This window comes from Pituophis catenifer, unplaced genomic scaffold (genome assembly GCF_029215685.1).
Source record: "Pituophis catenifer annectens isolate HBS135680 unplaced genomic scaffold, rPitCat1.0.hap2 SCAF_7, whole genome shotgun sequence".
Taxonomy (NCBI): domain Eukaryota; kingdom Metazoa; phylum Chordata; class Lepidosauria; order Squamata; family Colubridae; genus Pituophis; species Pituophis catenifer.
The window spans coordinates 68,525,189-68,539,993 of record NW_027256887.1 but is presented as its reverse complement, the minus strand read 5'-3'; the positions used below and the strand labels follow the sequence as shown (position 1 = coordinate 68,539,993).

General features: G+C 37.0%; 1 protein-coding gene across 1 annotated transcript in view; it reads left to right on the top strand.

Annotated features, from left to right (window-relative positions):
* STAB2 (stabilin 2) overlaps nucleotides 1–14,805 on the top strand; it is a 104,215-nt gene that overhangs the window by 27,003 nt on the left and 62,407 nt on the right. Inside the window, exons 12-24 of the mRNA XM_070946614.1 lie at nucleotides 566–715; nucleotides 2,785–2,928; nucleotides 3,802–3,864; nucleotides 4,016–4,135; nucleotides 5,313–5,366; nucleotides 5,996–6,076; nucleotides 6,278–6,430; nucleotides 7,715–7,774; nucleotides 8,008–8,091; nucleotides 9,082–9,168; nucleotides 10,277–10,388; nucleotides 12,327–12,507; nucleotides 13,878–13,971. Of these exons, the coding sequence (XP_070802715.1) occupies nucleotides 566–715; nucleotides 2,785–2,928; nucleotides 3,802–3,864; nucleotides 4,016–4,135; nucleotides 5,313–5,366; nucleotides 5,996–6,076; nucleotides 6,278–6,430; nucleotides 7,715–7,774; nucleotides 8,008–8,091; nucleotides 9,082–9,168; nucleotides 10,277–10,388; nucleotides 12,327–12,507; nucleotides 13,878–13,971 (1,383 nt within the window). The remainder of the gene's footprint in view (nucleotides 1–565; nucleotides 716–2,784; nucleotides 2,929–3,801; nucleotides 3,865–4,015; nucleotides 4,136–5,312; nucleotides 5,367–5,995; nucleotides 6,077–6,277; nucleotides 6,431–7,714; nucleotides 7,775–8,007; nucleotides 8,092–9,081; nucleotides 9,169–10,276; nucleotides 10,389–12,326; nucleotides 12,508–13,877; nucleotides 13,972–14,805) is intronic.

Here is a 14,805-nt window from a genome sequence, read left to right as displayed (position 1 = left end):
TCACTTCATCCAAATCTTGTGAAAGCATCCACATCTGTACAAAATACCACTTTCTAACAAGAAATATATGTGTGCTTTTTTCCTGGAAGTATAATATGCATTGTCACAATTTCTTTTTCTAAGTACCAATTAGGGTATATCGTTACTAACCGGGCATAATATTTTTCATCTCAACTCAAATGAAATCTGATATTTGTTTCATTTTTATGACTTTAGAACTGATCAGTACTTAACTCCACTAATTGTGTATGTACCATTTCCATTTGGACTAAAATTTTGACATCCTGAAATGTTTAGGTTTCTCTCTTGCCTAGTAACCTCTAACCTGTATGTAATGTGCTATCGTTTTAATATATTTTACTGTTTTTTCCCCTGAAATGCTTCATAGGAGTATTTGAATTTTGTCCTCTTTTTCATGCTTGAACTTGCAAGTTCACCAAAGTTCACTTTTTCTCATTCAGCTCATTTATGGTTACTTCTTCTCTACATTATTGAGTGTTCTCTATGGTTAAACAAAATAAAAGCTTCAAATAGTAATCTTTTTGATTCTTTGGAAACCTTTCAGATTAAAGAACTTCTTTCTGATAAAGACAGTACACAATATTTTGTCAAGCTTCATATTTTTGCTGGACAACTCAGCCTGAATGAGCAGAATGTCACAAGAACGGTTTATACGTTGACAGGCAAGCCAGCAGACATATTCAAGGATGAAACGGTTAGATATAATTGTAAAATTTATTGTGTCTTGAACAATTTTTAATGCTTTTTACAATATTATACTAGCTTAATTCAGCATAATTCAAATTGTTGTTTTTAAAATAAATGTTTTAAAAAGTAATTTTCATATCGCAGTTTCACTATTCATCTAATATATAGACATAGATAGATAATATATAGACATATAGACCTAATACAGATAGTCTCAACTTACAACCACAGTTGGGGCTAGATCTTCCATTATTTGGCAAGATAGTTGTTAAGTGAGTTGCACCCAACTTTACAAATATTTTTGCCATGGTTGTTAAATGAATCACTATAGTTCTTAAATGAATCACAGTCATTAAGCAAATCCAGTTTCCCTGTTGACTTTGGTGGTTGGAAGCCAACTGGAAAGATTGCAAATGGTGATCACATGACCCCAGGATGCCACAATTGTCATACATATAAGTCACTTGCCACATGTGCAGATATTGACCACTTGATTGGGGATGCTGCATGGTCATAAGTACAAGGACCAGTTGCTTTTTTCCATGCCATTTTAACTTTGAACGGTTGCCAAATGAATGATTGTAAATCAAGGACTACCTGTATGTAGATGTGCATGCACTATAGATAGACATCACCATTTTCTTTTAACGTCCCCATAATCCCTTGCGGGGTGGAGTCTGGGCAACTGAATGGAGCTAGCTGAGTGTTTTAATGGCTGGATGCCCTCCCTGTCACCAATGCAGAGTTTTATTCAGTTGATATATTCTCAGTGTGCCCAGAGAGAGAAATACCTGCTTCTACCTAGGATTAAACTCACAGCCTCCTGATTGTGAGGCGAGAACTCCACCTCTAGGCCACAACACCACTCTGCTTCACTATACATAGATACTGTATTTTTCGGACTATAAGACACACCGGAGTATAAGATGCAGATTTCGAAGAGGAAAACTAGAAAAAAAATAGTTTTTGCCCTCCCCAGCCCCCAGGAGCACTCTGCAAAATGGGCCCATTTTTCACAAAAACAGGATGCGCAGAGGGTTTGGGAGGCCTGCAGAGTGCTCCTGGGGGCTGGGGAGGGCAAAAACGCGACATGTGAGGGGTTTGAAAGGCCGAAAATGGGCCCGTTTTTGCAAAAATGGGATGCGCTGAGGGTTTGGGAGGCCTGCAGAACACTCCTGGGGGCTGGGGAAGGCAAAAACGCAATGTGTGGGGCATTTGGGAAGCCAAAACTCAGCCTGTTTTTGCCCTCCCAGCCTCCAGGAGCACTCTGCAGGCCTCCCAAACTCTCTGTGCATCCCATTTTTGCAAAAAAACGGGCCTGTTTTTGGCAAAAATGGGGTTTCAGGAGGCCAAAAATGGCTGTATTCGGTGTATAAGACGCACCAACATTTCCACCCTCTTTTGGGGGGGGGGAAGAAAGTGTGTCTTATACTCCGAAAAGTATGGTATATTGTTCCTAAACTGCACAAGTCAGACTGAAGTAAACACAGTATTATTGCAGCTACAATACATTCCTGATTGACTTATAGCAGCCTGGTATATCCTTGGGTGCTCAGGATAGACATACTATCACTAAATGCAATGAGTCAAGATTTTTCCTCTCTCCATCTTCAGGCTCGTGATATGCCTAGAGAAGAAGTGTCACCCTTTATCTCCCACTGCAATCCCAAACCAGTGACTCCTTTTCTCCATTTCAGTATGGTACCCCCAGAAAGGAATAGTGATCTGGATCTTCGTTGCCTCTTTATCCTGATCAGTTGACTCTCCCTTCCCCACCCTTACGTCCTATGAGCAATCATTGCAATTCAAGGCAAAGATCAAGCAAAATAAAACTATTTTATTAAAAATTAAAGTATTTTGTACTGTAGGCTCTTTGAATGATTTATCTATGTACTGCAAGCAGTATAAAATTGCAAACATCATATCTGATGGCAGAATGAAAATGCTGAATGCAACAAAATCTTGAATAACATAAATTTTAAATAACTACATTAATATATATATTTTTAGATAGTTTATAAATAATCTATGTGATATAGATCCATTATTTCATATTTTTCTTCTGGGCTGTTTTAGGAAAATACGCTAAGAATCAGAATACAGGGAGGTAAAACGATAGGTAAAATCTTACAAGGGAATATTGCTGCTTCAAATGGAATTATTCATATTATCGACACAGCCTTGGACAACATGGAACCTGCTTTTAAAAGTGACAAAGAGGTGAGGTCAAAAATAAAATACAAGGGATTTCAAATTATAATTCTGAATGGGATTAAATATATATTGTGACAATTTAAGAAAACAAGTGCGTGCCTACAGTTAAGGAAGAAGAATAATGATGCATTTTAATGCATTGTTTTAATTATATATAAAATAAGCCTGTAAAACTGCCTTCTCTGTTCTGAAAGTCTCCACATGGATTGGACTTGAACTTCCAGAATTCCAAGTTTATTGTTAGCACTAAATGATTCCATGAGGAATATTTTCGTTCCTTCCAAGAGAACCCAATAGCTGAATACTAGAATTTTTGCATACAAAATAGGTCTCCTACCAAGCCATCATGGTCTATCTTCACTTCTGAATTCTAGTATCAAATAGCTTATAAAATCCTTGGTGCTCTCTGAGCTTGTTTGGTTGTTTGGCTGTTTGCTTGCAGTCATTTCCTTACCTAACTAGGTAATTTCATCAGTGCTAGTGAGTGTGGGGTTTGCCAAACTGCTCAGAAAGTTAACAACCGGTTGTCCCGAAGTGGTGCGAACTGGCTGAATCCCACCACTGGGTTTGCTCCTTGTTTATATATAGCTTGCGTTGTCAGTATTGAGGGTGTGGTTTTTCTCCTTGATAGTTCCTTGATTAGGATATTGTTTTCTGCTTCACTGTTTGTCTGGGGTTAATCCCTACTTATCTGGGTATTAGCTGCTAGGGATGATGTATTCTGGTCTTTTTTTGTTTGTTTGTTTGTTTCTTTTTTAGCTTTTTTTTTCCTGGAAGTTTAAACACTTTTCAAAAGAGATAATGTAAAGCTAAGAAGGAGAAAAAAAGAACAGAACACTTTCACCTAATCAATATTCAAATCTGGCTTTGTTTTCTTAGAAATCTGTAATGGCAATCCTTCAAGACAAACCAAGATTCTCCAGATTTAGATCCATGGTAGAGGTAAGGTACAGCCAGAAATAATGAACAAAACAAAATACATAACCCTTTTAAAACATATGTTTAATTTAATTTAATTTAATTTAATTTAATTAATTCAATTTATATGTTAATACTATTGTGCAATTCCTGTCTCCCCCTTCTTTTAAAACAGAACACATTCCTTGGGACAATGTTGGATAAACATTCTGGCCCTAATACCGTTTTCATTCCAACCAATAATGCTATGGAAAACTTGAAAGAGGACATTCTGGACTACTTGTCAACAAACGAGGTATGTCTTTAAATTTTGTATTTATGTTGTTGTGAAAGTTTTAAAATCAGTGTTAACTTCTTGTGATTGTGTGGACTACCATAGTTCTTGCAGTTTTTTTTAGCAAGATTTCAGAAATGGTTTGCCATTGCTTCTTTCCTAGGACTGAGAGAGAGTGACTGGCCCAAGGTCACCCGATTGGCTTTGTGCATAAACTAGGACTAGAATCCATTGTCTCCTAGTTTCTACCTTGGTGCCTTAACCACAGATCCCCTTTCAATGGGATTTATGGGCTAATCCAATTTATACTTTTAATATATAAAATTTTGGAGTTATCATTCAAATAATCCAATAATCCTGATCATTTGTATGGCATGTTTGGTCTATGCATGACTTTTTTTTAAACCTTTGGTGAATATTGTTTGTAATAATGTGATGAACTTCATAAATAAATGGGTTGTTCTAAGTCCAAAAACTGCATAATCTTACTTTGTGAATGCAGTTGTCAGCGTTCCAGAAAAAAACCCCACTCCAAGGAAAGATGCGGAAGCAAGCATTTTCCAAAGTCCTCTTTACTAGAATAGGCAAACTGCCACATCTGGGGAAACCTGAATCTGAAAAGCCCGGGTTTTCCTTCAGTAAGTCAAAGCTCCCAAAACCATCCCCTTTTCCACCCAGTCGGTCACATACTCCAATCAACATCCGTTCCATCCCGATCCAGCCCCCTAACCACTCTTTCTCCAGATGTGGGATCGCCCTGACCTTGACCGACAGGAAGAATGCTATTATATCTACTAAAACCCCTCTCCTACTTTCCCACACATGAGAAGGTGGCAGCATTAGAGCTTCCAGCCTAATATGGCTTCCAAAGCTGACAGCAGTCATGTATGGTGTACATATAACTACACAGAGACATTGTTTGTTTGACCTATAATATTCTGCTTGATAATATCTTATGATCTTAAACTAGAATCTGGTCTATTCCAGGAGAAAAAGCAGTGACACACAAATTAGAAGAAGGGGAAGGAAGAGAAGGCAGGAGCTATAGGAAACTGCCATCTTCCCAATCACATGTCAGCATTGTGCTTTTATAGAAAAAAGCACTATTACAGTGTGTGTGTTTCCTGACAACCCACTTAAGTGATGCTTCTCTGTGCAAGTCTACATTTTGATAAAGATTTTTCTGTTATTTGTGCAGGGTTCACGAAAGCTTCGTGAACTGATTCAGTACCACATTGTTTCTCATACACAGGTAAATGTGAAAACATCTTCTCTACTCAATTCATTTGTAGTTATTGCAGAATGAATATATATATATATATATATATATATATATATATGCATCTTTCCTCTCAGATATACAAATATGATTTACCATTTTAAAAATGGTACTTGATATGTAGCATCTCAAGTGATCTTTGACCCCTTAGGCTTCCATTGATGGATCAGAGATGGAACATCTTCACCAACCCTCCTTTCTCCTATCTCCAATATATACTGTAGATGAGTCATCTGTATATCGGTGATAACTGATTGCTTGATAATAAATGAATAATGTTGCTATAGCTGTTATGATATCACAGCTTTGTGAGGTCTAAACCACACCCACAACAAATGAATGGTAGTTTATTAAACTTTACAATAAACTTTCCCACTGCTAAAATCTGTGATGTCTCCACAATTAGGAGTATTAATGTCCAACTATCACAAAAGAGGGAGTCTGCAATAATGATTGGTGCTGGAAAAAAATAGATGCATCATTTAGCTGCCAGCATTTCCATGGATAAAGATATTACTACTCATTATAATCCATGACAAAACAGTAACTCCTGTCATTCTTTAGTACAGAAAATAAATTAAATTCTCATTTGTTTCTTACAGCTGGAAGTTGCCAGCCTAATCTCTATAAGACACATCCAGACTCTGGCTCAACAGTTCATCTATTTCAACTTCACTGAAAATGTAAATCCATGCAAATTCAATTCTAACATAATAATTTTCTTCTGCTGTTTTAATTCAGTAAAATATTTTGGACTGCAAATGCTTTGCCTGTGAAGAGTAAGCATTAAGAATAATAGAGAATGGCACAAAATAACAGAAACATTCTGAAATGCAGTAATTTCAAAAGATAATAATCTCAATTTATGGTAATAATTTATACAGGGACAAGTCTTGGTCAATGGAAAGAAAATAGAAGAAGCTGACATTGCTGCAAAAAATGGCAGGATTTATACTCTTTCTGGTGTGCTTATACCTCCTTCAATAATTCCAATTTTGCCACAAAGATGTGATAAAGAGAAATATGAGCTTAAATTGGTAAGGTTCTTCTGTCCAGTAAAGTTCAAAATAGTTTCCAATCAATATTTATTTCCTATTTTGCCTTCCTTCTCCTAATTAAATAATACTTACTCCGCTTCTATACTTATTTGAAATGTTTCTGAACTGTTCATCACACATGCATATCCATGGAATGTACAATGTTAAATATATTTTATAAATTTTAAAATTGCAGAGAGAGAGAGAGAGTGCATGTTATATGTATGTATGTGTATATATACACATACACACAGAATCATAGAAACATATAAAACACTGGCTATATAAGCAGAATATCAGTAACATCATAAATAGCAAGATGAACGGAACGGAACGGAATGGAATGGAACAGAACGGAATAGAACAGAACAGAACAGAACAGAACAGAACAGAATAGAATAGCAAAGTTGGAAGGGATCTTGGAGGTCTTCTAGTCCAACCCTGTGCTCAGACAGGAAACCGTATACCATTTCAGACAAATGGTTGTCCAATTTCTTCTTAAAAACTTCCAGTATTGGAGCATTCTATTCTGTTCTGTTCTGTATTGGAACAGAACAGAAAAGAAAAGAAAAGAATATTGGCTGTGTGATTGGATATACGAGGAATTTGTCTCCAATGCATAAGTTCTCAGTGTACATGCAAAACAATAAAGTAATAATAATCATAACAAAAATAATTATAATAAGAAGGAATAATAATGATACCAATAGAGAAGGTAGAAGTAGAGGAGCAGATGATAAGGATAAAAGTATTATAGCCATACTAGAAATATTTTCAGCACATCAGCAGATACATTCAACATGTCTACTTTTGACCTGAAGTTCCTCTGTCAGGGTTTCCAGCCCATGCCAGCAAAGAAAAATTAATTTATCTGCCAAGGTTAAGTTTCTTTGAAAACATAGGATTATGTAGACCTAGGAGTTCTTTGCAGTTGGTTGTTTGCTAGTTGGGTAATGAAATATCTGCAAGCAAATAACCAAGCTCAAAGGACACCTAGGACTCCATAGTTCAACCCTAAACTACATTTATTCTCTTCTGTTGGTAAACTTTTGGCTTGTTATTGCATTTGTTTAGGACTTGCTTAGCAGAATATGATTTTAAAAAATCAAGATGGTAGCCATGAAAGTATAATTGAAGCTCCAGCCATTTTAATGTCCAGAAAAACTACTGAAACTTTAATCACATTGTTATGGCCACCATCTTGGCTTTATTGGCCTTACTCAATGGACACCTTTCATCACACCTGTCAGTCCACCTTTCCTAAAGTGAATTGTCTCATTTCAGGGTACTTGTGGAAAATGTACACTCCGTAGAAATGGTTGTCCAGAAAATTCATCACCTGTTGTAAGTAAAAGCATCAGCTATACAATCAGATAATAAATAAGATATTACATGCATTACAATAAAATTTGTTACACCTTATATCATAGGAAAAATAATAAATCCAATCAACGTTTTATGAAAATAATTTATTCTACAGTAAAATTAGCAAAACTCCACTGCTTGCCTTATAGTATAACACAGATTACCCTTCATGGTTAAGAATATTTCTATGTTTGCTTTTTTAAATGTTCCAGGCTTTGTTAAATAGAAAATGCATCTACCAGGATTCATTTCTGATGAAATATGGGTGTGCTCAGTACTGTAATGTGACAAAAAAGGTAAGAGATGAAAATCAAAAATATGAAAGAATTTAAACCTTCACTTTCTCACAGTCTCTGTTTAAGATTCTGTTTCTCAAAGTCTTTGTGCAAGACATAATCTGATTGATTGAATGCCTTAAGGTGAACAAGGTTCTAGGCACTGTGTGCGTTTTGCCTGAAATAATTGGAAAGAATCACAAGTGATGGCGGCCTCTGCTAGCATCTCTGTTTATATTATTGATCAGACTGGTTATATTCCAAATGACTGGGAGCTAGCAATAATAGTCCCAATTTATAAAAAGAGTAGTAAGAATGGTCCATGCAATTACAAGCCTATCAACCTTTTTGAGTGTCATTAGCAAATTATATGCTAGGCATTTTAATCACACGCACCAAGCCTAGTTAGAGAGATAGGGTATAATCTAAGATGAACAGGCAAGATTTAGGAAATGGAGTTCAACAATAGACCACATTTTGGTGCTCTACAATCTTACACCATAGTACACTCCTAAAAAGACGTGCTCCCTCTTTGTGGCTTTTCTAAATTTTAAACACGACTCAGTTGATTCAATTTACAGAAATGTCCTTTGGGGAAAAAAATTAAAAACTATTGACAGGTGCCTTCTTTTTCTGATGGAGAAATTATATTCCCCTTCCACTTTAAGCGTGAGGTGAAAATTGGGGAATATATTTTAATTAACTATTGGGTTTGCAAAGCTCTGTTTTTGATGTGTGGGTTAAGTTTGGCTAACTCAGGAAGTTTATGTAAAGGATTTTCCCTGTTTGCTGTTTTTACTTAATTCCATCATTTTCAACCCTGCTGTCAATTATTTAGCACAGATGCGATTCAGCAATCTTTTGCAACAATGTAGACAGTTTCTATTGTCTGTCATTTGTGGATTGTGTTGATGATCAGAAGTCAGCGGGTCAGAAACAGCAGGGGGTTAAATCTACTTTTGAATTAAGGTTTCTAAAATAATTACAATTCTTTCCACACTTGTTTCACAGGAGCCTGAGTGTTGCAAAGGATTCTTTGGCTCTGAATGCAATCAGTGTCCTGGTGGCTTTTTGAACCCGTGCTCTGGAAATGGCCAGGTAAATAAAGGGATGCAAATGGCATTATCAGGATCTATGTTTCATGGATAGGAAGGGACCTTGGAGGTCTTCTAGTCCAACTCCCAAGGTAACATATATGTTCTTGCACCTTTACGAAGTACTTCATATTAACAGGAAAAAAAAAACAAACAAACAAAACAAAAAGTACCAATGCTTGAAACATGGAAACTTAATAATCAAGGAATGAAGAAGACTGATGGTTACAATTTCCAGCCATTCAATTTATTTGTAACAATAAATGGCTGCGCATGTTAGGAATTACTGTAACCCACCACATCTGGAGGGTCAGTCAGAATTTAAGAAGCTTCTTGGATAAGAAACTAAACATCTTTAAGGAAAAACAAAGGAAGTCTAGTTGTCTTTTGAAAAAAAGCACCTTTAGGACAACCATGACCTGGATGACTGAGAATCTCCATAGACACTCTGAACCAAGCATTTTTTTAAACGTTGTATACATTCCTATAGCAGGGCCATGTCTGTATTTGCAATATATAATTAGTACAATTAAATTATTTATCTTAAATAGGCAAATGAACAATGTCTACCAATTCAGAAACCAATAAAAATGATTCAGGGTATATTTATGAAATGTAGGTCTACTGAAACCAGTATGAAAATCTAATCACAACTAACTTAAATCCTCTTTAATTTCTGTGGCTGTCAAATGCAATCCTTGTACCAGTACTACTGTTATAAAAATAATGCTTTCTATTGTTAACAGCAATTTAGATAATCTCTGACATGGCTTTAGTAACAATTTAGATGCCTGAGAGTATACTTCAAGTTGATTCCAAAAATTTTCAAAATGGATGAAGGGAGCAAGATTCTCATTAAAGAGATACCTCAGAGAAATGTAATTAACATCCTGTTCCTTCTGTTTGATCAAAATACAAATGTTATTACATCATTATGTCACTGGTTGTATACTAGAAAATGGGCTCCATTCCTTGATCAGTTCCTTTCAGTGATTCGTCTTTCTGATGAATATAGCAGGAACTGTCAGTTCTTAACTCTTCCAGGTCAAGGACTTCTAACATCATTTAATGGCCACATTCAAACTTGCATTTTTTTTCTCTCCACAATGCAGTGCATGGATGGGATGAAAGGAAATGGCACTTGTATTTGCAAGAGTGGATTTGAACGCTCGCAGTGCCAATTTTGTGCAGATCCCAATAAATATGGACCACAATGTGAGAAAGGTAAGCATTCCTCTTTCAGAAGATAAGGGAAGGAGCTATTTGGGGATAATGCACATGCAAACTCAGCATGGAGTGTCAGATCCAAAACCAATGCAATCAGGGTTCTGCCCAGGCATTGGGACTTTTACAGAAACTTCCCACTGCATCCTTTTGCAGCTCCAAAAGGCTATGCTTGGAAGGTACAGATACCCTTCACAATGCCATAGATGTGCTGTTGTGGTTACAATTTGAGCAGGGAAACACATTCTTTAAATACCTGTTAATGTCTCATTATTTTCTTATAATTTACTACAGCAGAAACCCCACAACCTTTTGAGCAACAGGGACTGGTCCCGTAGAAAGAGGTTTTTCTGCAGATTGGAGGGGTCTGGTTTCACATGCTGCCTGCATCCCACAGATGGGGCTTCTCTTGTTTGCATGGACCCAGGGGTGGGATTCTACCGGTTCAGACCGGTTCAAATAAACCGGTAGCTTTGACAATCAACTGGGGGCAAAACAGTTCTCCCTGATGATCAGATGGGCCCACTCGCCCGCCCACACTATTTGCCTACCTTTATCTTCTCAGCTGATTTGCGTGGCAGAGCAGATTGCTGCGCCTCAGCTGTGTTTCTCCTGCGCATGTGTGTGCATGAAGCTTGCAATCACCAAATTGGTTGTTAATCCGGGAGGATCCCATCACTACACAGACAGGTTTCTGGCATGCCATTGCCCAGTGCCAGTCCATGGACCGGGGGTTGTAGACCCCTGTGCTAAAGCACACTCTATATGTAGTTGTTCCCAACTTACCGGGAATACAACATTTCTAAATAAAAATGAAATTTGTATAGATCTATTTGCACCAAGATAGACTACAGTTTTAAAAGTGGTTGGAGGATTTTGCATCTTCTCTTCAACAGGGCAGGTCAAGCAGGGATGAAATTGACTAAAGTGTTGTTATTCTCCCTCTCCTCTCCTTTCGTTTTTTGTGTGTGCTGTGGAGATGAGAGGAATTGCTGCAGTAGTTATGGCAGCTATAAAAAGTTGGGTAATGGCTTTTGTTCCTTGCTCGCCTCATTTCTGAACCGTTTCTTTCAGACTGCTTTGAAGGTTTGGGAAGTACAAATAGTAATAAATATGAACATGTCCTAGATCAGGGGTCTCCAACTTTGGCAACTTTAAGACTTGTGGACTTGCTGGCTGAGGAATTCTGGGAGTTGAAGTCCACAAGTCTTAAAGTCACCAAGGTTGGAGACCCCTGTCCTAGATTACAATGGGATAGGTATTTTAGTATGTGAGAATCCAACCATCATTTCAGCAAACTGCCCAAGGAACTGCTGGGAGCCTGGATAGCTCAGCAGACTAATGCATTGTAATTTAACTCCAGCTGTCTGCAATTAGTAAGTTCGAATCTTGCCAGGCTCAAAGTTGACTCAGCCTTCCATCCTTTCTAAGGTAGGTAAATTGAGGACCCAGTTTGTGGGGGCAATAAGCTGACTTTGTATAAATATACAAAAGTATGAAGGCTATTGCTTAACGCATTGTAAGCCGCCCTGAGTCTCCGGAGAAGGGCAGCATATAAATCAAATTTTTTTAAAAAAAAAACCTGTAGGAACACTTACGGTTATTAACATTTGCTATTAAGTAATAGCAGAATGAATTTGGAAGAGGAAATTTGATTTATATTTTTTTTAAAAAAAATAAATCTAAAAAGGCACTGGTCATATCCCATTAAAATGGCATTCTCCATGTATTTACAACTCCCATTATAAATGAGCACATTCCCTGTGGAGATAGGTATTAGAATATAATCTTTCTTCTTAACGTCAAATTACTGAGATCTTCTCTAAGAAATATAACCAGAGATTTACTTAACTTTTTTTTTAAAAGCATGACTCCAAATTATAGGCCCATTTCATTTAATTCACTGATATTCCTCCCCATACCTCAATCCTTCTGCAGAATGTATGTGTGTTCACGGAAAATGTGACAACCAGATAGATGGTGATGGGAGTTGCCTTCCTGGATCATGTAAAAGTGGCTATGCTGGAGATTTCTGTGATGCACAGGTGATGCCATGCGGGCCTTTTTTTCAGCTCTGTGATGTGCATGCTGATTGCATCTTGAGCAATGGTACCATGAGGTAGGTACATAATGTACATATTTTGTGCCACTCAGGTAGATTACCTAGGAATAACACTTACCTTCTCAGTTATTTGCTTTATGAACATTCTTGCATATACTTGTAACTTCATAATTGTTTTTTTTTTCTGGCCTATCCTATCTGATTATGCAACACTTCAAACAAAAGAGGACTGATTGTTATTAGTACCGTTTATCGCCTCATGGACCAGCAGTCCCCCTCAAGGGAAGTGTCAACCCTGAAGCTGGCCTGATGAGGCCATTTTCTGAGCTTCAGTGTTGCCACCCTGGAGCCAAGGGATAAGGAGGGGGAGAATAGAGATAGATGGGGTTTGTAGGCAAAACAAAATACTTTCTCTTGGGAACCAAGGACATTCCCACAGATGGAGGGGTTGGAGAGAGGAGGAGAGAAGTTACCAGGTAACTGGAAGACACAATGATTGGACCATGTGACTGATTGTTTGGGGAAGGGGGGAAACTTTTACTTTTAATTAGGTGAAAACCGCAAGAATATTCAGAATCAGTTTTCACCAGCCTGTGTCAATATGATATATCCAGTAAACCAGTTCTTTGAGGAATCTACCTGCCTCGGAGTTCTATTTATTATGGGTGTATTACTTGGAACCCTGACAAAGGTCCTCACAAGAAATTTCTGTAAGAGAAGAGCAGGCAGAGTCAAGTGAGTAATCAACTTTGAGTCACAACATTCCCACAAACAATCTAAATTCAACCCCCTCTTGAATTCCATTGACTCTTATCTAGCGCCAATTTAGTGCTGACCATTAGTTGATTCAATTCTTGTGTATAGGCACATGTAATAAATCATCTTAAGTGGAACTTAATGTATGGTTCTGATTCTTCCTGTTTGACAGTTTCTTAAGTATTTCTTTTTTATTTCATACCATACACCGATGAGCATACAGACATTTTCATACTCACAAACTGGCTTTTGATCCACTGTTTCAACTCACAATGTAATATAGTAAATTTAAATCTTTTCTGACTGGCACTCAGAAAGACACGTTGCTTGCCATCTTCATAGACAGGTTAGCCAGCAATACATCTTCTTTTGACATAGACGTTATTCCGGCGTACTGGAGTCTTGATATAATTTTCTCCACCTGCATAAAATGCAAGTAGCAAATTGCAAAAGCATATCCAGATGACAACAGTGAAGTGCAACATGGCTGGTCTTTGGCAAGACCAGCTACATGTCAAGCTTCCTGCACCATCACTTATTTTATCAGTAGAAGCTGTTGTTGCTGCTGAAGATAAAACAGTAGAATCTGCTGTTCAGTGCTGAACTGTATCTTTAACTGTTTTACCTTTTCCGCTCCTATTAATTCTACGTTCTTTTATGTACAATTTTAGCTGTGTTTGTAAACCTGGCTTTGAAGGAGATGGAATAATTTGCAGTGAAGTTGATCCTTGTGCTCATATAAATCCACATAGCTGCAATGCTAATGTAAGTATAAATTTCTTACTGTTTACTGATTGAGTAAGCAGTAAATATAGACATAAATCTTATTTGATCCCATTTAAATTCTGAATTACATCTTCCAAACTGATATCATTTTCCAAACAAAGACCTATTTGCATTTAAAACAGTCAATACCAAGGGTAAATAAAACACTTGTCTATCTCAAATTGGTTTCATTATTTTATTTGAATGAATGATAGGCAAAGGAAACAAGTTCAACAATGGCCAGGAAGCACTTTCCTCTTCTTTTTTTCCAGTATGTGCATCAATTCACTAAAAGAATAAATAATAATCATACAGGTCATTTTTCAGGTTCAGTTCACCTGTTTTGGGTTTTTTGTTTTTGCTTTTTATAATTTCATAGCATCTGCTTTAATTAGTCCCTTGAGCAATGCATTTATTAGTTGCCTAACCATGGATTTTTGACAGTTTATTTTTCTGAATAAGAACAGTTTATTTTTCTGAATAAGGTTAGTTTTTCTTGTTTTTAGGTTAGTTATTCAAATTAACCAATGTATTGCTTTTTCAGTCCTGAGACCAGTCATTTTTTCAAAATGAAGATTGCACATAAAATACCCTGTTTCCCCCAAAATAAGACATCCCCTGATAATAAGCCCAATCGTGCTTTTGAGCGCATGGCAATAAGGCCAAGCGCTTATTTCAGGGTTCAAAAAAATATAAGACAGGGTCTTATTTTCAGGGAAACACGATAGTAATTCTAGAATAGGGATAAGTAAAACTGAACAAGAAACCAGTGCATCATGAATAAAATCTGATCATCTCAATTAGCATTGAGAGACTTCATTGTTCCACGCTATT